The sequence below is a fragment of the Polypterus senegalus genome, chromosome 13 (genome assembly GCF_016835505.1).
Source record: "Polypterus senegalus isolate Bchr_013 chromosome 13, ASM1683550v1, whole genome shotgun sequence".
Classification (NCBI taxonomy): domain Eukaryota; kingdom Metazoa; phylum Chordata; class Cladistia; order Polypteriformes; family Polypteridae; genus Polypterus; species Polypterus senegalus.
In genome coordinates this window covers 151,359,578-151,386,926 of record NC_053166.1, presented here as the reverse complement: position 1 = coordinate 151,386,926, position 27,349 = coordinate 151,359,578, and the positions used below count along the sequence as shown (strand labels likewise).

Genomic DNA, 27,349 nt, shown 5'->3' with positions numbered 1-27,349 from the left:
GAGCCAATCCCAGCCAACATAGGGTGCAAGGCAGGAAACAAACTCCTGACAGGGCGCCAGCCCACTGCAGTATTATAGAGCTTAAATTACTGCATCCTACACACTCATCTTGCAGCTGGGGTTTTTACCAGGGCCATCTTAACTCACGGGCACACTGGGCACGCTCATGCTAATCTATGTATGTTGTGACTTGCTGAGTTGTTGTGTAGATAGGGGCTCCAGTGCACTGCTTTGCCCAGAGGCCTATAATGCTGTTAAGACGGCCTTGTCTTTGGCTGATGAGTACTGTACAGAATTCATATCCAAGCAAATTGATTGTTTTCTTGAGACAAATGCATTCTCAGCAGGCATACTCTGGGAAACTCTGATGGCATTTTAAGAGGACAGATTATTTTATACCTTTCTCCCAAAAATAAATTGGAAACCAGGAAGGTGTCCGAGTTAATCGTCGAAATTACCAGAATAGATATACTGTAGAATACACTAGGTCTCCAAATGAGCCACTTTATAGGAAAAGAGAGGTTTTGCAATCACAATTTAACCTCTTGACTAGTAAAGAAACGGAACAGCTTATCTTTAAATCGCGACATCGTCATTATAAACGCTGAAAGAAGGTCAAAAAGATGTTAGCCCAACAAATCCACAAGCAGGAAGTGTGTAATGCAATAACAGTAATTAATAACATAGACGGAGATAGAATTATTGACCATAAAAATATAACTTACACATTTAGAGAGTACTATCAGTCCTTGTATTCTACTCACTTTAGAGATAAGAGACAATCTAAGTTCTGCAATAGTCCAGCATCCAACACAGGCTTGGTTTCATCCAGGCCTGGACTTCTGTTTACTCACTGAAACCTTGTAATGAAAAGAAGCTGTAGGTAATGGATGGATGGATGGTCATTTTTACAAAAATCTTTCCTATATTGCTTATGTGGGGTTCAGATCTTCTTATATAATACACTACCGTGGCTGTCCGTTTGTCTGTCCAGGATTTTTAAATCACCTGTAGCTCACAAGCCTTTTGACCAATTGACTTGAAATTTGGTACACATATACTACGTGACGTCTACTGTCCGCTTTTGGGGTGATGATTGACCCCCAAGGTTATTCCTCTTTTTTTTTATTTTTATTTTATTTTATTGTAGAATCAACTCTCAGCAGCAGCCAGCAGGGCGGCCGTGTGGCCGAATGTGTACGGGCGCCGTTCTTATCCCTACCACCTTTGCCATCACTCCCTCTACCTCTTCATATCTTAAATCATTCTTGAGACAGATTGAAGACTTAAAAGAAAAATTAAGGAAAACGTACTAAGTAATTGCAACACAAACACTGACTTCATCAGTTTTAACGTGAAAAGATGCCGATGAAAGAAGAGAAGAAACGGGCCGCTAGAGTGGAGAAAAGAAGAGCTGCTCAGGAAGCAGCAAGCGCATCAACCTCTGAGCAAACGAATGGTAAACGTACAGAGAAAGAGGAGGAAAAGTAGGAATGCTCAAGTCAAGTGGATTCACGGCACGTTATCCTGCAGTGTGCTGTTACTGGTATATGATAATATGCCATACTCAACTCACCTCCTTGGCCTGCAGTGAGTAATATGACCACTCTAGGGTATCATTTGTTTTGTAGGTACTTATTTGTGTCACTGAGACTTTGGGCTTCATCACAAAAAATATTTTAAAAGTCCAGTGTTAGATAATATTGTAAAAAAAATGTTAATTATAAATGAAGAGATGTTCTACTCAGACTGTAGATGTTGCCAGCATGACCTCATCTGAAGGGTGCTGTGTTCTGTTGCTGCAAAAGAGTGGCTGCCATAATACCAAAAAAGACATAGCAGCACTGCACGCTGTGCAGAGGAGAACAACCAAGTGGATCCTGGGACTGATGGGGCAGAGAGAGGGGGCTGCTTGCAAACCTAAATTTTGAAAGGCTTCGAGAAAATCGGTCCATCAGAATTTCTTCAATTAAATAGTGAATTGTGTACGTGATGACACCTAGTGGAGATTAAGGTGAAATCTATTTAAGATTGAATCCGGGAAGCAATTCTTTATACACGGTGGTTCAGATCTAAATATGCAGATCCAGATCATCTGGATGGCTTTGATATATGTGGGGATGATTCCAGTTTGGCGCAAAGATGATTCTTCAGGTTGTCAGTTTGTGTGATTTTTGGGTTATTTTCTATGTAATAAACTTAATAAGTTATAGTGTAATGAAAATTGCATAATTAGATCTGGACCACCCTATACAAAGGGTTCATATCTGGAGCAAAGTACCAAGTCATGGAGTTAAAGATTAAACTAAACAACTTTTAATAAAGTAACTAAATGGGATTCTGGGACACCTTAGTTATTGGCTAACTGAATAAGATGGGCGGTCTGAATGGTCTCCTCTCATTTTTCAATCTTCTCTCTTTCTTTCTCACTCTGTCTCTCATCTTGAAGTCTTCTGCAGAATTTACTGCCTCCTGATGCCAATCTGATCTTGTCTTTAGCCCTGGAAAATGTTAGCTATCTCGACGCCTCTCCACGATGTGTTTATCTCGTAAAAGTTAGCGGAGCTGCCACAAATTATGACGTGAAGAAATTTATATTTAACATTGTAATGAACTTGTGTGCACGGGCTTGTAGGCGACATCAAGACGACCATTTTGTAATTGTACTTTAGTACAATATAGTATGTGACGTCTATGTTGACAACATGTTAGTGAAGTTTTTGTGTATTGGGGAGGACTAATCTTTGTACAGTCAATGACTTGACCTTTGAACTGTGTAGAGAGTTCAGGTTTGGTTTGCCCCCCTTGGCAGTGGTGTTTGATATTCTTGATCTGTTTACTCCAACCCTGTTTAGTGGTTTCAGTCTCCATCTCCACCACTATGATGAAACGCCATGTGGTCTGCTGATTGTCTTGTCATATATCAGCCGTTCAGACCACTCAAGATTTGATTCTTATCAGCCGATGTGGCCACACTGAACACTCTTTAGCTGCAAGACTTTGAATTTACTCATCTGGTCTGCAGCTGGTGACTACAAGGAGAGGAGGGATGCAATGCAATCTGTGAGCTGCAGAGGCAGCCATGCTGTCTTTAGGGGGTAATTGAAGCTCCCTTATCCACTTAAAAAAACTAGAGGGTCCTCATTTTTGACTTACAACCAAATTCCTCTGCACATCAGGTCAGGTCAGGTTGGGGAGCATGCACTGGTACAGAGTGTTGCCGCACCCACCACACGACGAAACAGCTGGGGATCCTGGTTGGCAACCCTGCAGGCAGACACTCCGGAAATGACCTCTTGATGAGCTCTTTTCATACTTGATTCTGAAGAGCTCATGGTGACCTGGCATGACTTGTGGGGAGTACTGGGATGTTTGAGATCCAGAGTAGTCCTCCCCCAACAGTACCCCCTTGCAGCGCCCAGGGACCCCAACAGGGCTGCAGTTCCGGACTCTAGTTCTCCTGAAGCCCTGGGGGGTGTCCAAGGTAGGATGCCTCCAGCACACCACTGCCACCTAATGTTTGGGGGATAGAACTACTCCTGGTCTTCAGATTCTGCTTGTCCATCTCATTCCATTTTATCCCGAGGTGATGCCATCGTCCAGCCAGGATGCCTGTCTGTCCTCCGTGGCAATCGTACTGTCTAAGATGGGTTGAAATCAAAGTTATCAACGTAGTCAGTGTTAAGGTTTGCAATACACCATGTATTGAATATGTCTCAGTTATATGCCATTTAAAAGCAGTGTTAATGTTTGTGATGTGCCATCTATTGGAATGACAAATGGAGCACGTTTTAATTGCTTAAAATGTTTTTCATGCGCCATCTTCTAGAATGACTGAGACATAGCATCCAGACGGACACACAGAGAGACGCAGACTCTTAAAAATGCATAATTGTCTATTTTATCTAACTTACTAGTCTGTTTTTCTGAAGAGACTTAAAAATTGTAAATTGAAACCACAGACATAAGGCAAATGGACAAGGGTTCAAGTAATTCAGACTATCTGCAGTCCAGTACTACAGAACCCCTGTTGCAGGTGTAAATGCTAAAGTGACCTTCAAACACTGCACTTTTGGATTTACTAACTCTTATACTGTTCTTCTTTAGCCTTGGTGACAGACTTTGACTTCTCCCCTTTTGATGACTTTCTCCTGGCTACGTCATCATCTGATGAAACTGTAAGTCAAAATTTAAGCCTTGTTTTCTTCATTAAATTTAATGACTAAATTGATCAATAGAAGTGGCACAGTGGTAGTGCTTTGCAACAAAGAGGCAGGGGTTGACGTCCCGGGTCCTCCCTGCATGGAGTTTGAATGTTCCCCCCGTGTCCTCTGGGTGCTCTGGATTCCTCCCACAGTTCAAAGACACGCAGGTGAGGTGGATTGGTGATGCTAATTTGGCCTGATTGTGTGAGTATGTTCACCCAGAAATGGAGTGGAGGCCTGTTCAGTCCTTGTGCCCAGTGCTTGATGGGATAGGCTCCAGCTTTCCCGCAACCATTATCAGGATACAGCAGGTTTCGAAGATGGGCAGATGGATGGATGGATGAATCAATTGGCAGTTTTCATAGCGGCTGAGATGTCTGTCTTGGTGATGTCACACTGTCCCTCTGTCTGAGATGTGGGCTTCTGGTGACAGCAAAACAAAAATACCGTATATACTCACGTTTAAGTTCTCCCAGATAAGTCGAGGCTTGATTTTACCGTATAATTTCTGGTATTTTATAATGACAGTCATATAAGTCGAATGCGGAAAACTCACGCTATTGGTCCAAGAGATTATGATATGCTAACGCCCACATGAGAGAGTAGCTACCGAGCACACAGCCTTTTTGGGGTCCCCTGATGCTGAAAACATTGATATCTTGATGATGGGAGTGTGTCTGTGTATCACAGTTTCTTGACGATGGTGTAGAGCTAAAATGACTGGACTGAAAAATACCAAACTCAAAACTTAAGCCTTTTATGAGATGACGATGTGCTGATTACTTTTTGAGCCAAATCGTGCACTCTAGAGGAACCCTCAAATACCGTAATTCTGCAATTAAGGATGAATTCTTCTTGTCAGTTGCTATCGTAACGACCTATTTTATGATCAGCAGCAGAGAGTTCAATAATTACCAAAATGTTATAGAATAGTTCGGGTAACTTGGTTCTGAGGGTGCAAAGCCTACTGACACTTACATCCAAATTTATTTTTTGCACCATTCTGAGAAAACTGTGGAAAATGTTGTGCTTGAAAATCCCAAGAGATCCACAGTTCCAGAGATACTCATCTGGCACCAGCAATAATGTCAGGGTCAAAATCACTAAAACCACATCAGTTCCCCATTCTGCTTTCGGGAGAGCACATGAACTGAAGCTCCTGACCCGTATCTGCATGATTTTCTGCCTCCTGCTGCTGCCACATGATTGACCGATTAGAGAATTACATGGATGGGCAGCTGTACTGATGTTCTTAATAATTTTCTCAGTGAGTGTACACTATGTCTGTGGTGCAGTTTGTCTAGGAACGTTCTAGACCAGGGATTCCCAAACCCGGAACCCCTGTGGATGCAGTCTTCTGTTCCAACCAGCTTCTGTATTTAATTGGACTCCTGGGCTAATTAAATGAACTGTTATTTATCAGATTCTGCGTTGGGGGAACAATATAGAAAGTAGAAAACTTAAGTTTGGTAAAAAAAAAAAATATTAAAATATACTAAGCAGTTATATGGGAAAATATATTTTTATTTCTTTTTACCATTTACATCTTGATTTTCATTCTACTTTTCCAGGTGTTCTAATTGTTGAATTAATTCATTATTTACTAATTAGTTGGCCTGACACTAAAGCAGTTGCAGCCTTTCATGACTGTGTGGTTTGCCAGGGTGTCTGCGCTGCTCGTTTTTAGTTGTCATTCTTAAGACACAATGAAGGGAGCAAACTGCACAGAGAAAGGGTAAAATATAATGAAATCAGTAAAAGAGAGTTAAGCATTTAAATCCATAGCAAAAATAGAAATATTTCTAAATGGCTTATAAATGTAAAACATCATGCTGCAGTGCTTTTCTGAATGTAGAATACGAGAAAATATAATCCCAACTCCGGGCCAGATTAAGACGAAATTGGACCTGATGCTGCAGAGCATAAAAGGCCTATTTTTCATCGACATTGGTGCATGTGCATTCGACACTCACTGCACATGCGCACTCAGACCGACCGAAGAGCCTTAATTGCTTGCGACGCAACCAACCAGCCTTTAATGAAGATAATAATAATAACGACGTAGTATCGTAACAACTCGAGATTAGCATCAACATTCAATAGCAATTGTCTGAAAAGTGCACTTAATGCAGAAAACCTAACAATGAAATACACAAAATTTTGCAATTCTTTTATGAAACAGAGAAAGAAAAAATGAATTTGCAGAGACATTGGGTCAAAGTGACTCAGTTCAGGCTCTTGAGGGTGAAAATTTGTCCACGATTTAAATTTCATAATAGACCAGAATCCTGTCAAGGATTTTAAAAATTCTAAACACCCATGACGGGCCCGCGGACTGGCTTTTAGTTTTACCTTTACAGATAACCATTTAAATAGCCATTGATTTTTACTGTACAACTGAATTTCAAGGTGAAAAATTTACTAACGTGGCACTTACCGAGCAATAATAAAGTGGCAAGAATCCCCAAGATATTGCAAAAAACGCAGCTGAATAACTAAGTAAACTGTTCACGTAAAATTGATAGCATTAACTTGAAATCTTCGGTTAACAATAAACACAACGACGTTATGGTTACGTCACAGCTCAAAGAACATTAGTAACTGTATAATAAGTGTCTAGGCATCCGAAAGTCGGACTCCAAATTTCATTCTAAGAATTATTTCAAGGTTAATATAGCAAAGGAAAACTGTTCAGCTTCCGGAAAATTCTCGTCTGTTTTCATCTGGGCTTATTTCAGGAATGGGACTAATGCTGCAGCATCAATAGCACCCACCTTAATCCGGCCCTGTCCCGACTAATTAAATTTGGTGAGTGTTATCAGTTGTTGTCACTGATTATGAATCTGGTTGGAACAAAAACCTTCAGCCACAGGGGGTCCCCAGGACCGAGTTTGGGAATTCCTGTTATTGACTGTCAGAGCAGTTCCATTCCAAATATGACGACATGTTGGGCAGTTTAAAGAATAAGAAGTTTGATGCAGATTTTAAACTGATACTGAAACCTTGGTTGTCCATCTGCTTAGCCCTGCTCATTAAGAGTCCATTACAGCAGTGTTAGGTCAACCCAAACTCCTAGTTAAGGCTGCAGCATGATCCATTATGCTTCTCTTAGCCATAGAACATTATTGCTCTGTCACATTCATTTGACAATCTGCCTGTGCTTGTCATCACAAGCCTGCCGGAACGCTTTGTCCCTCACATTCTTCTCTTTTCATCCCCAGGTGAAGGTGTGGCGACTGTCTGAAGCAGGTGACCACTTGCCTTCTTCTCCTGGAGTGACCTTTTGCCCTGGCGGGGGACAAGTCGAGACTCTTCTTTTCCACCCGTCTTCTGATGGGGTTCTGGCTGCTGCTGTCAACAAGTCTGCCAGCATCTGGGATGTGGCTCAGTCGCACCTCCTTGCAGGTACTGTGTACTTTATTTTTTTATTTAATCAACTTCCTGGGGTCAGCAGGATGTTACAAAGATGTGTTTTTTTTTTTTTAATTTAGCCACCTACACCAGGGGTCGCCAACCCCGGTCCTGGAGGACCACTGTGGCTGCAGGTTTTCATTCTAACCCTTTTCTTAATGAGTGACCTGTTTTTGCTGCCAAACATTTGTACTTAATTCAAGTTCCATGTGTTCTCATTTTAAAATCACCATCTCGATCCACTGTACTCTTCCATCCATCCATTATCCAACCTGCTATATCCTATCTACAGGGTCACAGGGGGTCTGCTGGAGCCAATCCCAGGCAACACAGGGCGCAAGGCAGGAAACAAACCCCAGGCAGGGCGCCAGCCCACTGCAGCACTGTACTCATTCACTTAATAATTTTAAACACTTCAGTCATGTTTCCTCTTGAGCTCCCTCTGCTCAAACTGAAAAGGTTCAACGCCTTCAGTCTTTCCTAATAACTCATCCCGTGCAGTCCTGGAATCGGCCAGTTGCACTTCCCCAGGCTGTTACTAGCAGTTATATGTCTTTTTTGTACCCTGGAGACCAACAATGTGCATAGTACCCCCAAGTGAGGTGTCACCACTGCATTATAAAGCTTAAGCATAATTTCCTTTGACTTGTAGTCTACACATCATGGCACTATATAACCTAACATGCCATTAGCCTTCTCAGTAGCTTATGCATACTGTCTGGAAGATGTCCCATGAAACCCTGCGGGAGTCCAAACTGGGACCGCTGCAGAGTAGCACTGCCACCTTTCACCCTGGGGGACGCACTGTCCCTGATAACCAGTCTCCCCCTGTGCACCCATTATTTAGGGTGTGCCAAAAAGAAGTAGCACATTTCAAACGTTTATTCTACAAAAACGCTACAGGATAAAATACATTTCATTACGACACCAGAAAGGGTATACAAAATACATTTTTTTCACTGAGTTTTAAAAGTGATGTCTTCAAGGTGGTGGTCATCATTAGCGATACGCTCTTCCAGACGATTTCTGAACGCTCGCATGACTCGTTCGGCCATTTCAAGGGGAATAGCGGCGATTTCATGACGAATAGCGTCCTCGAGGGCTTCAAGGTTTTGAGGTCGGTGTGTGTGTCTGTACCTTCGACTTGAGAGAGCCCTACAAGAACAAATCGCACAGTGCGAGATCAGGTGAATGTGAAGGCCAGCCGACATCGCCGTGCAGGAAGATCAGCTTCTCCGGAAACATCTCCCACAAAACTTGCATGGATTTCCGCACAGGCCGTATGAGCTGTCACTCCATCCTGTTGACACCAGGCATCCACCTCATGGATTTCAAACAGTTGGAGCCGCAAAATGTTCTCTAGCATTTCAATGTAACGTTCTAAAGTGATGGTGACCGTTGCTCCACCCTCCTCAAAATGTAATAGCATGCAACGGCGTACCAAACTGTAACCCGCTCACTGTGCAGGGGTCTCTGATGAAGTTCACGAGGGTTGGTTTCAGCCCAATAGCGAAGGTTTTGCTTAAATTATTATGCAACCATTCAAATGGACATCTGCCTCGTCGCTGCACATGATGATGGCATCTCGATGAACGGTTTGCAGAATGTTGGCGCACAACTCTCTATGGCTCTCCCAGTCTCTCTCAGTGAGTTCCTGCTCTACCATCATGTTGTATTGATGGAAATTAAGGTCCTCATGCAAAATTCTCCTCAAAGACGTGTTGGAAATGCTTAAGGGAGACGCGCGCTGAACGTCTAGGAGTCTGCAAAATTGATGTCCTTACAGCTTGGATGTTCGTACAGTCTGGGGATTGCCTGGAGATTTACTGTTCAATGTTGTACCCATCTGTCTAAATTTAGCCACCCACTGAAGATTTGTTTTCCGAATTGGGACGACACCGTTAGGAAGAATGCTGAAGTACGTTCGAAAGGTGCGTTGCATATATGATGGATTCATTGTCTTTGAAGAACACTTCGACAGCAAAAGCACGGCATGTTGCCCACTGAAAACTACAAGGGATCACCAATCAAAGAACCCCCCACCCCAACCCACTCGGCTGCCTCTACCTCACGCAATGACCTTGAGAGATGTGGCACTTCATTTTGCCTCACTATGCATGATTTTTCGGACAATGATTGGAACCTCTGAGCCATCTTGGCTGGGTTGCACCTCCACTTATATAGTCCATCCATTATGGCCTCCCGGCTGAGTAACACATCATTCTCGGGATGCCAGTCCAGCATTTACACCTCCAAAGGAGATGAGCCACTTTTACACAGTTCTGAACAGTTGTGCTCAGGTGAAGTGACATGCAGTGGACGACGGTCCATTTAAAAAATTAAAAAATGTCAAGAATCCCGAAGTTGCCCAACCCCAAGTTCATTATCAATACATCTGCATCCTTCTTTTTGTAAGCTAAAACTGCTCTTGGCCTTATAAGATTTAATCACTAAACGCATACCTTAGCTGCAGCTACTTTCGGACGGCCCCTCCTCACATCTGCCAATCCAACTTAATTCTTGAAATAATTTCACTGAAACAGCTTAAAAGCTTGATGACAGTAAATCCTCCACCAGACACTTAGAGCCCAACATCCCTCAGCAGAAACGCCTTGATCAGCACATCGCAAGTCTTGCATTGTGGGATTGGTGCCGGAGGGCTTGCCAGTGGCTTACACTTTTCAAAATCAATCTTCTACTCAAAGCCAAGTCACTTTTAAAGCACACAACAGCGAAAAATGACTTGGCTACCCTTTTCTCATAATCCAATTGTTCAGATGTAATTGTTTGAACATTCTCTGTGTATATTGCACTATAAGCTATTTCTTTCATCGCTTTGACAAGTCATTTTCCTCAGAAATAGGAGTTATGTTTTGCTTCTGTGTTCTGTCATCCAGATTTGGCTTCTGCCCAGGAATAATCTCTTGTTTTTCAAAGCGCTGAATTAAAGGGCTGATTAAGACGGACTGGCCATTAGGGCATTTGGGCAATGCCCGGTGGGCCACGGACTCTGGTCTGGTGATGGGCCGGCCGTTTCATGAAATAAAATTTATGTACTGGTTACTGTTTGACATTTAAATTAATTTTCTAAACTACTAAACACTATTTGTCCGGTACTGTGATTTCTATAGCCCTATAATATATACCGTATTACGTCATCAAGTTGTTTTAGTTGTCCGTAAACAACGTTGCAGCGAAAAATTTGGTCAAAACTGCCTTTTGCCAGTTTCTGTTTCTCTACATTTCACTTAGCATATACATTATTGCAATTTATTTTATCACGTATCTAGTATTTAAATTCTTCTGTACTAATAATTAGATTATGTATTATGCATTTTGGGCGGCACGGTGGCGCAGTGGTAGCGCTGCTGCCTCGCAGTTAGGGGACCCGGGTTCGCTTCCCAGGTCCTCCCTGCGTGGAGTTTGCATGTTCTCCCCGTGTCTGCGTGGGTTTCCTCCGGGCGCTCCGGTTTCCTCCCACAATCCAAAGACATGCAGGTTAGGTGGATTGGCGATTCTAAATTGGCCCTAGTGTGTGCCCTGTGGTGGGTTGGCACCCTGCCCAGGATTGGTTCCTGCCTTGTTCCCATGTGTTGGCTGGGATTGGCTCCAGCAGACCCCCGTGACCCTGTATTCGGATTAAGCGGGTTAGAAAATGGATGGATGGATCATGCATTTTATTGTTCTCTGGTCGTCGGCGTGAGCGATAATTTACGGAAGCGTATTGGGGCCACGGTGAAAAAAAATACGGACACAGTGAAGAAAAAAAATCTAAATGTCGAGATTAAAGTCGACATGTTGACTTTATTCTCGACATTTCCACTTTATTCTCGACATTAGCCAAGTTTCCATCCAGTTTTGTTATCGACAAGCAGAATATACGTAAAAAAAATGTGCGAAATTTGCTGTCTTCAGCCTGTTTCCATCCAACTGGCTTTTTATCGATAAAATGGTGTGCGTGATGACGTCATCCCCCCAAAACGAACTGTCGCATTAGTTTTGTTGTATCGCGAAAAAAATCTGCCCTTGAGCCGTTTCCATACATAATTTTGTGTATGTCGCAAATTATCTACCTTTTGTTTTCCACATTACACCCCCTCCACTAAACAAAGAAACAAAGAAATGAGAGATTATTCAGACAGTTTTTTTTTTGCCAGCTTACTGTTATTTCAGTTTCACAAATAATTGGAATTGTACATAATATCCGAAGACGACAGCAGAATGAAGCAGTTGCTTGTCTGATAGCCCTAGAGCTCGAAGAAAGTACCCCAGTGCGGGTATGGGAGAGACGACGGAATAAGACCTTCTGGGAGGAGGTGGTGGGGAGACACTTCACAGAAAATCTCTGGCTGCAACATTTTAGAATGACACGGCCGATGTTTGAGATGTTGTGTGGATTCATCAGTGCTGTCACCGACCACCGGTTCCAACCCAAAAGCGGATTGCCATCGCCCTTTACAAGCTGGCAACCTGCGCCGAGTATAGAGTAGTTGGAGAAACTTTCGGGTTAGTAAAACTACCGTCCATCGATGTGTATATGCTGTGTGCACCGCTATTAAAGAAAAATTAATGCGGCGTTATATCAGACTTCCGACTGTAGCGGAGGCCAATGAAATTGCATACCGCAATTCCTTGGTGCATCTTGTGCCACAGATTTACGGTGTGCCTATTCTTCCCCCGACGGAAGGCTACCGCGATTACATTAATCGCAAAGGGTGCAGGCCATCTATTGTTCTCCAGGCCCTTGTTGATGACAGGTGCATGAAACGAGACATTTGCGTTGGCACTCCTGGAAGTGCCCATGATGCAGCTGTGTTTGCAGCATCGGATCTGTACAGGTGAGCCTACCTTTCAACATCCCTTCTCAGTGCGATAACAACTGAATTAGTACTGTAACCTGCTTCCCTTAAGGTTTTTAATTAAAACTGAAATTTGAATTAATACAAAATAACGACGTTTAATCAAAAAAAAAACTAAAGTTAATATTAATGAGAGAATTTCTCATATATGCTAAAACACCTGCCATTTAATAATAAGAAAAAAATGTTTAGATAATGAAAAACACGGTTTATTAAATATTTTGACTGGCACAGTAAATTACCTTTGCGGTTTTTGCATTATTTAGACATCCTGAGAGACACCCCAGGCTACAGTTGATGTGGAGGGAGTTCAGGTACCCCTTTTAGTAGCAGGAGACCCAGCCTATCCGCTACTGCATTGGCTCATCACGAGAAATGACGAGGCTCTTCATTAGACCATGCGAACCGCTCCGCTATTCTCGTTTTGATTGCACCTGATGAAAATGTATCATGAGACACATTTATTTGCGTTAAAGCCCTTTTTTTCGACAAAAAGTGTTTCCAATGTATTTTGCGACATCTGAAGTATCGATATGGAATTTATGCGCTAAAGTTAAACGGAAAAATATTATGTCGACATGTACAACATTTTATCGATAATTAGCATTTCCATCAGCTAAAATTTGAAGCGCTAAATATTTTTTCGCAAAAACTCCTTGGATGGAAACCTGGATAGTTACGTCGAGATTAAAGTCGACATTTCCACTTTATTCTAGTTGTTTATTTTGTCAGTAGAATGTCGCAAACTAAACTTTATCTTAAAATGAATGTTAAATTTACTAGATTTTCTCAAATCCCGCCATAAATTAATGTAGCACATTAATTGCTTTATATTAAGTGTTCCCTGACCCTGTTGTTAATCTTTACGCGCTTCTTAAACAGACTTCCTGACATTTGCTTCATGATATTCCTGCACTATGAACATTCATAATACTAAGATAAATACTTGATTTGCATTAAAGCATGTATTAAACATGGGTGGCGGGGGGCACGGTGGCGTGGCTGTAGTGATGCTCCCTTGCATTAAGGGGCCCCCAGGTGTATGTTCAGTGTAGAGAACTTTATGGCAGGTGTGACGAGGCTCCAAAAAACTGGACATAGGAATGGGTATCGCACAAGTCTAACTTAAATATTGTGTAAATGTTGGGTTCGTGATGTGGTGATCGGAGACACGAACGCAGAATTCAATGACTGTTCTTCTGAGCGGGCTGTCTTTATTGCATGCGTGCTGTCTCTATCTGAGGTACTAAACCTCCAGTTCCTATCCTTCCTTTTTCATTCTCCACATAACCAATTAGCACACATAAACGTCTTTGTGAAATTAAAACTAGTAACAAACTTAGATCTCAGAGTTTTCAGAACTTAAAAAAAATCTTCGTTATACATGTTTAATTATGCCATCCATTCAGGGTTGCGCCCATCCCAGCAAGCATCGTGTGCGAAGCAGGAGTAAATCCTGAATGGGGCGCCAGCACAATGCAGGGTGAATACGAGCAACACATACAGTAGCAGGGTCAATAATACATAACAAAACCCCACATCCTACATGACTTTGAAAGGAAAGTGAAGCACGCCGAATAAATCCACTAGAAAAACATGCAAATGCAAGGCAGAGTACACCCGGGACCCCATTGCTGTGAGGCAGCAGTGCAACCACCACGCCACCGTGCCCCCACATGCTTTAATACATTTAAAGTTCTGATCGTGTGCTGATTGGTTATGTGGAGAATGAAAAAGGAAGAATAGGAATTAGAGGTTTTGTACCTCAGATAGAGACAGCACGCATGCAATAAAGAAAGCCCACTCAGAAGACCATCCATTGAATTCTGCGTTCGTGTCTCCGATCACCACATCACGAACCCAACTTTTACACAATATTTAAGTTAAACCTGTGCGATACCCATTCCTATGTCCAGTTTTTTGGAGCCTCGTCACACCTGCCATAAAGTTCTCTACACTGAACATACACCTGGGGACCCCTTAATGCAAGGGAGCAGCACTACAGCCACGCCACCGTGGCCCCCGCCACCCATGTTTAATAGATGTTTTAATGCATTTCATCGTGAAAAAGATATCAAGTATTTATCTTAGTATTATGAATGTTCATAGAGCAGGAATATCATGAAGTCAATGTGTGGCGATCGCTGCCGGCGCCTCTCAGTGCAAGAGGAAGTCTGTTTAATAAGAAGCGCGTAAAGATTAACAACAGGGTCAGGGAACACTAGTATAAAGCATTTAATGTGCTGCATTATTTATGACATTCGTTTTAAGATGAAGTTTAGTTTGCGACATTTTACTGACAAAATAAACTACTAGAATAAAGTGGAAATGTCAACTTTAATCTCGACATAAATGGCGAGAATAAAGTGGAAATGTCGAGAATAAAGTCAACATGTCACTTTAATCTCGACATTTAGATTTTTTTTTCTTCACTATGTCCGTATTTTTTTTTTCACCGTGGCCCTAATACGCTTCCGTAATAATTAGTGGTTTTCAGTTGCGATTATTAGTATGGTGAAATAAAGTTATAAAGCACAGGATAGAAATTTTTCATATTAGGACGGAACCTTTCTAGTTTATCGTTAAGTTAATGGAACATTTCAATCATGTGAGGTTTTCATTATAACCTCGGTTATAATTTATTTAATTGTAAATAAGCAGTTTGATTATCGAGTTGAAAAATATTGTTAAGAGCATTGGGCTTGCCGACAAGCTAATGCTAACGCTGCCTGTGTCGCAAGTGTAGTGTGAAAGATCATTCTCTGCGTTGAAGAGAATCAAAAGCTGCCTGAGAAGCACAATGACGCCAGAACATCTTGAGGCGTTCTTGTTGATGTCGGTGGAGAAAAGTATCCTAGCCAAACTTGACACTAACGTATTGTTGATGCTGTGGCTGCTAAAAGCAGCGAACTGCGTAAGCTACTAGCCTACTAGGGTACTGGCACTTGGTCATGACATTGACATTTGACATGTTCTCTAATAACGTGTGTAAGACAGGTTACGAAATGTTTATTTTTCATTAAATTTTATTTCTAAGCATGTCGTCAAATTTTAAGTTGTGTCTAAACAACAGTATACAGATTAAGTTTAGATAGAGTTAATATCATAGGCTCATAGCAAGTAGCGAGCCGTATACTCATCACAAATGTTAAGAATAATTTTAATAATGTTAAGAAAATGACAATGAATAATGGGCCAGTTTGGTCGACCTCGTCACCTCACTCGCTGAAGGATGCCCGGGACGGTTTTGAGACACAGTCCGCTCCTGACTGGCACCAGGATGTTGAAGATCAAAATCTCCCTCCCCTGATCTGACTCATCCCCAAAACACTATTTAAAAATGAATAACTTGGACAACACCGAACTTGTCCTTTAATTATTTAAGGACTCGTTCATACTTCACTCTCAGAACACGTAACCACACGCATCATGGCTGTCATGTGTTCCCAGTGTTCATTTCATGCGTCCTCTGATCACGTCGTCAGAAATTAACGCGGCGCGTGCGCGAGTTGCAGTCCCAGCAAAAAGTCGGGGGAGGCAGTGTGATAAAAGTCGGAATGTGATGTCAGAGTCTCTGTTTACAATCTACACGTGACAGAAAGCCGCTTTGTTGATCCTACAGGGATCGATGTGCGCGCTTCGATGTTTGATGAATGGCTCGATGTGGTGAAGCAAAATGCTGACATACACATGCATTCTTGGTGCTTTTATATTCAAGCGCCGCATACTCCCTAACGTAATGACACGATACATTTTAAAGGTCTCACATGCCATCTTCTGGGCCGTCTTTTTTTTTTTTTTTTGCGCCTTCACAATAATAACAGAATGTACAGCACTGTGTTTGAGGCACAATGAAATTGTGGCTTTAATGGCTTTAATCTCGAAATGTCCAGTTTAACCTTGTAGTTTACTTTATCATTAAAGTGGACCGTCGTAAACGTCATCTTTAAACCGACCCGGTTGTTAATCACTACCTGCTTCTGAGTCTTCCTCCTGACCTGACAGCAGCAATCGCCACACAGAACGCATTACATGTATGATATTTCAGCGCCCTGCACATTTACATTCCTTAGATTTATACTTGATATCACTTTCATGATAAATTGCATTAAAGTATGTATGTAACATTTTACATATGAATCGTTAATTTCGTTTAAATAATGAATACTGTTAATAATTACACACAAGAGGGTAACACGGTGGCGGAGCGTTAGCGCTGCTGTCTCGCAGGGAGTCACGTCCCTGGTGTTCCCTGCCTGGAGGTCGCATGTTTTCTGATGGGTTTCCACAGTAGGCTCCAGTTTCCTTCCAAAGACATGAAGGTTTGGGGATTTGGTGACGCTAAAATGACGCTAGTGTGTATGTGAGTGCTTGTATTCACCTTGCAATGAGCTGATGCCCCGTCCAGGGATTGTTTCTGTCTCGCGCCCGAAGCTTGCAGGAATGGGCGCATCCCTGGATTGAAAGATTTAATCATTAAACATCCTTTTCAGGGTGTCCTCGCAATTTAATGGGAATTTCAGGCAATTCACAACACAGCGAAGCCGAACCTGTTCTCTTCGTGATAATATCTTGCGGTGCCACCTGGTGGAGTCGTCTAAATTTACGTAAGGTACGCACGCTAGTATGAACAGTACATCGCTTGCGTAGCGGTAGCGTCCGCTGGAGCGTGCGTCACGTCGCGTGAAGTGTAAACCTGGCCTAAGAAGCCCTGCAAAATGACACCTTTTAATTGGCTAACTCTAAAGATTACAATATGCAAGCTTTCAAAGCAACTTCTTCAGGCCAGATGAAGACGAAGGGGCCTGAGTTGTCTCCAAAAGCCTGCATATTGTAATCTTTTTAGTTAGCCAATAAAAGGTGTCATTTTCCTTGACTTCTTACTACATTCGTAATGGCTAAGATGGTACAACACCCTAGTATTCCTTTAATACTGCAATAGGTCTTGATTGAAGATGCAATTGTCTGCCACTAGATGGCACTCTTGCTTAGCCTGTAGCGGTGAAGTGGCGGCGTCAGCACTGATCGTCCAGTCCGCCTCAATTCTGCGTCTTTCTTATTGTTACTCCATCGTAGTCTATAAATGAACACAATTGTAGAGAAAATTATACTTGTGTTGGCTGTAATATCTCATTTCTCATTTGGAATTTTGTTAGTGTTTCCCTTTCACTCAACTTGGTAAAATAATAGCATTACAGGATGGGCAGACTTTCCTAAATCATTGAGGCATGCAAAGCCATTTATTCCTAAAGGCTACTGGAACAGCCATAATTGTTATTATTCAGATCTGGTGTTTTAATCATCTGTAGTGGACTGGCATCCTATTCAGGGCTGGATCCTGCCTTGCCGCCTGGTGCTGCCAGGAGTGGGCTCAGGCTTCCTGCTACCCTGTAAAGAAAAAAAAAAAAAACAGACTGAGAAAGTGGCTGTCTGGATCGATCGTAATGACAAGTTGTATAAAACACAAATTCTTTTTGGCGAGCTGCATGTTAATTAAATTGCAGTAGACATGACTTTAAAGTCGGGGTGTCCCAGTTTGCTATTCTGTGTATTTGCTGGGATTCTCTGTGACATCACACTGTTTAGACAATGTGGCCCTCTAGTGGTCAGAGACCTGCCTACAACTGCAGATGAAATCGCCACCACTGACTCACTGTGTGACATTGACGGTGACACTTTACCTGCAAGTGCTAGTGTGCACTCTAGAAGGGGGCTCAAGAGACGCTCAAATCTCCCAGTTCTGTCCCCACCACTGCCTTCCCATGTGACCCTGAACAAATTGTATAAACTGCCAGCACACCCGCTCTGTCAATATGGGAACAAGTGAGTAACGCTTGATTCTCACTAGTGAAATGAACTGAAATGAAGATTTTCCTTTCCTTTTTTTTCTTCTTAGATCTTGACGATCATGACGATCAAATTCAGTGCCTCGCATGGAAAAGAGACGGTTCCCTCTTGGCCACATCATGTAAGGTAAAAACCGTAAGGGGATAGGATGATTTAATGGCGATCTTTGTTTTGCTGTTCAATGTCTCCTCCAATGTTCTTTTTATGCTGAGCCCTCTGTGGGGGTGGCTTGGCGGTTCAGTGATTGGGTCACAGCTGCTGGGTCCTGAGCTCAGTTTCCACTCTGGTTATTAACTGTGGTGATGTTGTCTGTTTGCTGCATACTGTGACCACTGTCACCACTGGCTGCTTGGCTGATGCAGGCTGCGCAAAGATGGCTGCCAGTGGCTGTATGAAGACAGCTTTTGAAGATGGCCGCTGCCAGCTAAACAAAGACAGCTAATCGAAGACGGCCACTGCCAGCTGCCACAGTGGTCACAGTATTCTGCAAAAGATGCCCAGAACAGCAGGGCCAGTGTAACACATACTGCAAGCGGTATAATGTGGCATTGCACGCCATTGGCTGCTTTGATCGTTACCATACCTTGCAGGACTGTGCCATGTAATAGGTATGGAGCATAAAACACAGGGACATTTGTCATAAATAAATGTTTTATATTGATTTATTTGTGAAACCATTGCTTTGCGTGCTTTTCAGAAAAAAGAAAAAGAAAAAATCAGCCCTGAAGGAGTTAATGTGAAAGGTACTATATATAAGCTAAAGGCCAATTGATTTTACAGTCTGCACTCTCGTTTGACCATTCACAGAAACCGATGACTAAAACAAATTGTTTCGGTATTCTTTATGCGAATTACGCTGTTGCTGCAAGAAGAGAACAAACATGGCATAGGTTTGGAGAGAAGGCACTGGCCAGCACAACCTCAAAGAAAATATGAAGCTGGTTTTAAAGTAAAAGTTGTTTCTTTCCCACAGGATAAACTTTCAATACTTTAGACATTTGGTATCCACAGATCGAATAAGGGTTTGCACTCATAGGAGGTCCTTTTATCCCGTGACATCGATCACACGTGGGTCCTGAACTTACAGGCCACGCCCCTAGCAATGCTAACGATGGAAATAAACACCGGCGACCTCTGAGGACCCAAAATCAAGCCAGATCAGGTCAAAATGGCTCCACCACTTTTCACAGAATTTTGCAGGTTTGTTGCAGTTAGTTGAACTTAAAATATTGGCTACTGTATACACCCGCGGATAAGTTCTCCCGCGGATAAATCAGGACTTGATTTTACCAGATAATTCTGGGTATTTTATAATGTTGGTCGTATAAGTCGAATGTGGAAAACTCCCGCTGTTGGTCCAAGAGATTATGATCTGCTAACAGCCACCTGAGGGGGTAACCACCGAGCACACGGCCTTTTTCTTCTATGTGGGTGCGGCAATGCGCGGTATCAGCGTGTGCTCCTAACCCAGGGGTGGGCAAAGTCATTCCTGGAGGGCCGCAGTGGCTGCAGGTTTTTGTTCCAACCCAGTTGCTTAATTAAAAAAAAAATCCTTGTCAATTATTTAATTCAGGGCTCATTAGTGCTTTAATTCTGCCATGTCAGGTCATTCTCATATCCTAGATATTTTTTCCTTTCTAAAGATATCATCCAAATGATTTGAAGTCTAAAACAGATCAGTAATTCTCAGTCATTCACTTTTTTCTCTTCATTTTCTTTCAAAGTATTTAATTAAACCAAACAGTGCATGATAAACACTCGCAGGTGTAAATGGAAACAAGCTTAATGGAGAAATGCCAAATTTCTTTTGTGATTTGCATCTGATTGCTAATAAGGGGTGATTAAAAACCAAGAATACAGCTGTTTATGACTAAAATAAGCAATAAGGGTTCAAAATCTAAACGAGTGAGACAACTAAAATGAAGCAGAAGTGTTACTTAAGCAATAAGGGCTTCTTATGAAGCAACTGGGTTGGAACAAAAACCTGCAGCCACTGCGGCCCTCCAGGAATGACTTTGGCCACCACTGTCCTAACCTCTCTCTGTCTCTATTGTGCCTACGTGACCACACGGTAATACCTGAACTATTTTGAAGCAATGTTTGCACTGATTTGTGTTTTTTGTATCTCACAACCTCATACACCTTTATCTTAAGAGTATCCCTTATCTACGATGGAGCATTCGATCAGAAGAAAATATGAAACTGTTTTAAATAAAACGTCGTTGAAGTAGCAAAAAGAAATTGGTAACTTCACTGCTGCAACAAAATTCGATGCGTCTGAGAAACTGATGAGAGATTGGAGGAGACAATGTGTCGCATTTTCCCTTGGGATTAATAACGTATCTATCTATCTATCTATCTATCTATCTATCTATCTATCTATCTATCTATCTATCTATCTATCATATAGTGCCTTTCACATCTATCTATCTATCTATCTATCTATCTATCTATCTATCTATCTATCTATCTATCTATCTATCTATCTATAGTGCCTTCTCATCTATCTATCTATCTATCTATCTATCTATCTATCTATCTATCTATCTATCTATCTATCTATCTATCTATCTATCTATCTATCTTTTGAAGCGGAGTATAAGTCGGGGTCTGATCGATTGTTCGGGTTTCAAGACCCGACTTACATGTGAGTATATATGGTATTTGGATCCATAACAGGCTCCATACGGTAAACAGCCATGAGTTGAAGGTAACAAATTTGGGATTCCTGATTTTGAAAGGACTTTTGCTGCATACAACAACACAGGCTAAGTTCAGGTTTTCTTACTCTGTTAGTGTCCTGCCTGGTGGGCTACCATGCACTAAAGATTTCACTTTTTCCACATAGTAACAAGTCAAGCAAAATGACCCCTTTTATTAGCTAACTAAAAGATTACAATATGCAAGCTTTCGAGGCAACTCGGGCCCCTTCTTCAGGCAAGATGTACTGCATTTTTTTACTAGCCCAAATTCATATGCAAAGAACTCTTCCCAGAATGAACTGGCGCCTGGTCAAGCAATGGCTCTACGAGGAACCACACAACCCAGCAAAGAACCATAAAGTGCCATTAAAGAACCAGGATTTCTAAAAGTAATAGAAGTAGCTCAGCATATTCAGTCTAGAAGGTTCATGTTGCCTAAAATGGATGAGCGTATCATTTGACCAGAAAATGAAGTAAACTATGGAAGCTCAGGTTAGCGATTACTGCTCAGTCGTTTTGGTTTTTATTTTTCTTTTCTCTGTGATGCTGATTTGGGTTAAGCAGGGTAGAAGATTGCCATTAATTTAAATCTGATTTGCAATAAGGTTCTACACGGACCCCCTGCCAGTGAAGTGGCCACGTGAATCTTTGGTGTGTTTCCTGGGTTCTCCCGGTATCTGCTCCAGTGATGCCTTGCTTTTCGAAAAATCCAACTGCTCCACTCCTAAAATTGCCAATTCTTGGCACACAGATCATAATGAGATTTAAAAAAAAAAACAGCTTTCCTGGCCTAATTTCTAAGCCGCATAAGCGTTGGCACCCTTGACTGGGTACTTTTGGCAACTTTGTACCAATCAACAATGTGTTTTTATTATTTCATTTGATTTTGGCTTTGGAATCCCAGCACATCTGCTCATTTTTGCTTGCTAACTGTTTGGATTTGATAAGTTGCCTCATTTCTCCTTTTCTTTCTTGGAATCTCTGATTTTTTTTTTTTTATTTGAAAAAAGTGATGTTAATTTAAGCAGACGTGTATTTTAGCAAACAGCAGCGGTCAGTGCTGCCACCTTCCAGCTCTCCAGTCGTGGGTTCAAATCCCAGGCTGCTCCTCGTCTATGTGGAGTTTGCCAATTCTTGACTCGTCCGCATGAGTTTTTCTTTAATATTCAAATATGTCCAGTTTACTGGTGATCGTAAACTGGCCCGTGGGTGTAAGACCACGAGTGTGCCCTAAAATTGGCTGGGGTTCTGTCCGGGGCCTGTTCCCGCCTTAAGCCCAATCCTCCCACAGTCATAAATGTAGGATAATAAGTCAACTCTAAAAGATTTCAGGTCCTTTTTATTGAAGTAGTGAGACACAGATACAGTAAGATTATATGCAGGTACAGTAAGTGACAAAATAAAATGAACACCTGAGGAGATGAGGGGTATTAATTCTATTGAAGACGGGGAATGCCAATGCAATAACGAATGAATTAACATCACACCAGGCTTAAAGTCGTGTCAAGTCGTTCATTATGTTGGTGATGAGCTTGACGCCCGTCAATGGGCTTGTCTACATGTCCTTCCACTTGTGGCCTGCAGGTGGTGCTCAGCTCCCAAAACCCCATGCAGACACAAGTTCTTTCACAAGCAGGCTTTTTATTCTGCTGTGGGAAACGCTTCCCAAAGTGTTTCCCACCTGCACAGCACAATACAAAGCACCACGCGCAGTTCATGTACGACACAGTGCTTTCTTTTTTCTTCTTCTTTTCTTCTCTGTCTCAGTCTATCAGTCTAGCAAGCTTTTGTCTTCTCCCTCCCAACCCACATCTCTGGAGCAGTGGCAGCAGGCTCCTTTTATCCTGTACCTGGGAGTATTTCCTGTGGCCCGGAAACACTTTTGGGTGCCCATAAGTTGGTATCCAATCGTGGCAGGGGTGGCAGTCCATCATTTGTGTTGTGTCACTTCAGAGCTGCCAGTTCACCTAATGTGCCCATCTTTGAGATACCACAAACAAAGCTGATGTACTTGGTGAAGTAGGCACAGGTTAAAACAGCAGCACTAAGTTACGCCAATGTGCTAAAAATATTTCACCACAGACATATGAGAGTGAATGAGAGACCCTGTCATTTTCAGTCTGCCCGCACCACGCATGATATTCACTGACACCCATGAATTGTAAAAGTCATCTGTCTCATGGGCTTTATTGTAAGGATTCTTAATAAATGGTGGCAGCACATGCCCAGGGAGATTTGTCACAAGCTCGGTCAACAAGTGCAGAGTTTATTGTCGTGGCCTACAGACCCCTAGGCTCGGTTAAATTCTCCCGCCTTGACTACGCCGATTGGAGAATTAGCTGTGCGTCACCTTGTTTACCATACAGACAGCTCTTTAAGTAATTACTCCTAAAGGACCTTAGCTGAATTTCTTGCATTTCCCTGTAGTCAGTGATTAACAAGCCACAAAGGGCTGCTCCGCCATTGACAGGCTGCTCCTCCAGCTCCCTAAATGCCTGCCCACAGTAATTCAGCTCCAGGGTCCCATTTTATTGACTTTCTAAGTGCCACTCTGGGGACACCAAGGCAACATTTGTCTCTGTCAGCCAGTTATGAGTGACACTTTTCATGTTGGCTGAAGTGGAAATGGCCTGGCCGTCTAATTAAAAAGGGCCCACGGGAGAGAAAGCAAACAGAGAGTGCTGGAGATTTTGTTTGGACACCATTACTATTCAAGTCGAGGATTCCGAGTATTGTCCTCAAAGCTGTAGAATTCTTGACCAGCAGCTTGTGTTCATTCAGGGTTAAAAGATACACAGATGTAGACAGAGACATGGAGTGAGGCAGCTCTTCTCCGTGTAGTTAATGATCTTCTCCGGTCTGCAGACTTTGGTTCACTTAATATTCTCCTCCTTCTTGACTTAAGTGCAGCATTGGACGCTGTTAGTCATGAAATCCTCTCTGCTGTAGGGATCTCTGACTGCAACACTTAAGCTATGTTTGAAAAATCACTTTCTCAAACTTAATGCCAATAAAACTGAAGTGTTACTGGTAGGCCCAAACTCCCGACTTTCTATGGCATCCAATTTCTCTGTTTCTGTTGATGGTGCACTTCTCAAACCTGCTCCTGTTGTCAGACGTCTTGGTGTTTTATTTGATTCATCACTTAACTTTGAGCTACACATTACGTCTCAGGCAGCACGGTGGCGCAGTGGTGGCACAGCTGCCTAGCAGTAAGGAGACCTGGGTTCGCTTCCCGGGTCCTCCTTGCGTGGAGTTTGCATGTTCACCCCGTGTCTGCGCGGGTTTTCTCCCATAGTCCAAAGACATGCAGGTTAGGTGCATTGTGTCCTTGGTGTGTGGGAGTGTGTTTGTGTGTGCCCTGCGGTGGGCTGGCACCCTGCCCGGGGATTTGTTCCTGCCTTGTGCCCTGTGTTGGCTGGGATTGGCTCCAGCAGACCCCCGTGACCCTGTGTTAGGATATAGCGGGTTGGAAAATGACTGACTGACATTAGGTCTCTTTCCAAAATTTCATTCTGTCATCTCCGTCACCATCGCCCGCCTCCATCCATTTCTGTCCTTTAACGATGCTCAAACTCGGGTTCACTGTTTCATAACGTCTCATATTGATTACTGTAATTCTCTCTTCATCAGCCTCCCTGCAAAATCTACACAGAAGCTACAGTACATTCAGAACTCCGCAGCCACACAAAGTGTTCTGCTCACATCTCCCCTGTCCTCTCCCCACTTCACTGGTTACCAGTTCCATCAAGGATTAAATTCAAGATTCTGCTTCTCACCTTTAAAGCGCTCCATAACCTCACTCCGCTCCTAGCTCCGTACACTCCTTGTCACTCTCTCAGGTCCTCGAGCAGCAATCTCCTTACTGACCCACGCGCCAGACTCTCCACCTTCAGTGTTATGGCCTCCTCTTCCTCAGTCTCTCCGAGTTTGCTCAACCTGAAAACTTTCCTCTTCTATGAACTTTTGCCTTCTGTGTCATTTTTTTTTTTTACTCTGTATGTAAAGCGTCCTTGGGTTTGTGAAAGGCGCTCTGTAAATGCAACTTATAATTATTTTATTTGAAAATAATCAAAACAGATTGGCGCCATGCAGACTTTCAGTCCCAGGGTCTTTCGTTCCATTTCCAGCCTATCTTCTTCTTTCATGGTGTTTACCATGTCATGCCCACCTCATTCTCTTCTCACATCCCCGAGAAAAAACAATTAGGTTGCCTGTAAACTTTGTTTTGACCTGATGTGAAAGAGCGGGCTCTGGAATTGCACCCTGTCTTGGACTGGTACATACCTTGTGCCCAATAGTGATGTGGAGGGCTCCAGCTCCTCAAAAGTGGAGGAAAGGGATGGGTAGGATGGGTGACTCCTTCAAAATGTGTTCTTCCCAAATAAGCAGAAGACTTTTAGGAGCCCTGAAATTCCATAAATGGGAGCACGTTGGCTAGCATTGCCAATTGGATAGGTCCCGGTGTGACGGGCTGGCACCGTATTAGGTTTTAGGACAGTTAGGTCCATAAATATTTGAACAAAGACAACTTTTGTCTAATTTTGAATTTTAAAATGAAACAACTCAAATGCAGTTGAAGTGCAGACTTTCAGATTTAATTCAGTGGGTTGAACAAAAGATTGCATAAAAATGTGAGGCAACTAAAGCATTTTTAACACAATCCCTTCATTTCAGGGGCTCAAAAGTAATTGGCCAATTGACTCAAAGGGTATTTGACGGGCAGGTGTGTTCAAGTCCGTCGTTATGTCATTCATTATCAATTAAGCAGATAAAAGGCCTGGAGTTGATTTGAGGTGTGGTGCTTGCATGTGGAAGATTTTGCTGTGAACAGACAACATGCGGTCAAAGGAGCTCTCCATGCAGGTGAAAGAAGCCATCCTTAAGCTGCGAAAACAGAAAAACCCATCCGAGAAATTGCTACAATATTACGAGTGGCAAAATCTACAGTTTGGTACATCCTGAGAAAGAAAGCAAGCACTGGTGAACTCAGCAACGCAAAAAGACCTGGACGTCCACGGAAGACAACAGTGGTGGATGATCGCAGAATCATTTCCATGGTGAAGAGAAACCCCTTCACAACAGCCAACCAAGTGAACAACACTCTCCAGGGGTCGTGATCGATATCCAAGTCTACCATAAAGAGAAGACTGCATGAAAGTAAATACAGAGGGTGCACTGCAAGGTGCAAGCCACTCATAAGCCTCAAGAATAGAAAGGCTAGATTGGACTTTGCTAAAGAACATCTAAAAAAGCCAGCACAGTTCTGGAAAAACATTCTTTGGACAGATGAAACCAAGATCAACCTCTACCAGAATGATGGCAAGAAAAAAGTATGGAGAAGGCGTGGAACAGCTCATTATCCAAAGCATAGCACATCATCTGTAAAACACGGTGGAGTCAGGCAGTGTGATGGCTGCCAGTGGCACTGGGACACTAGTGTTTATTGATGATGTGACACAGGACAGAAGCAGCCAAATGAATTCTGAGGTGTTCAGAGACATACTGTCTGCTCAAATCCAGCTAAATGCAGTCAAATTGATTGGGTGGCGTTTCATGATACAGATGGACAATGACCCAAAACATACAGCCAAAGCAACCCAGGAGTTTATTAAAGCAAAGAAGTGGAAAATTCTTGAATGGCCAAGTCAGTCACCTGATCTTAACCCAACTGAGCAGGCATTTCACTTGTTGAAGACTAAACTTCGGACAGAAAGGCCCACAAACAAACAGCAACTGAAAGCTGCTGCAGTAAAGGCCTGGCAGAGCATTAAAAGGAGGAAACCCAGCATCTGGTGATGTCCATGAGTTCAAGATTTCAGGCTGGCATTGCCAGCAAAGGGTTTTCAACCAAATATTAGAAATGAACATTTTATTTCCAGTTATTTAATTTGTCCAGTTACTTTTGAGCCCCTGAAATGAAGGGATTGTGTTAAAAAATGCTTTAGTTGCCTCACATTTTTATGCAATTTTTTGTTCAACCCACTGAATTAAAGCTGAAAGTCTGCACTTCAACTGCATCTGAGTTGTTTAATTAAAAATTCATTGTGGTAATATACAGAACCAAAATTAGAAAACGTTGTCTCTGTTCAAATATTTATGGACCTAACTGTATAACCAATAATGGTGATGTCCTGCAAGTGGATGGATGGGTTGATTTCAGCTTGGGTTTGGCTACAAGGTTTCCAAATTCTACAAGTCCTGTTCCACAAGAAATTGAAATGACCTGGCAGCAGACTCGGCGTAATGTCCTGTAGCGAGAACTGATGTGCATACAGCATATGCGCAGTGCTGTCCTCTTGTAATGCTGCTATTTCATGTTGTC

General features: G+C 42.5%; 1 protein-coding gene across 1 annotated transcript in view; it reads left to right on the top strand.

The window, feature by feature from the left end:
- coro7 (coronin 7) overlaps positions 1-27,349 on the top strand; it is a 300,343-nt gene that overhangs the window by 10,477 nt on the left and 262,517 nt on the right. The window contains exons 4-6 of the mRNA XM_039776385.1: positions 4,108-4,178; positions 7,427-7,610; positions 18,372-18,448. Of these exons, the coding sequence (XP_039632319.1) occupies positions 4,108-4,178; positions 7,427-7,610; positions 18,372-18,448 (332 nt within the window). The remainder of the gene's footprint in view (positions 1-4,107; positions 4,179-7,426; positions 7,611-18,371; positions 18,449-27,349) is intronic.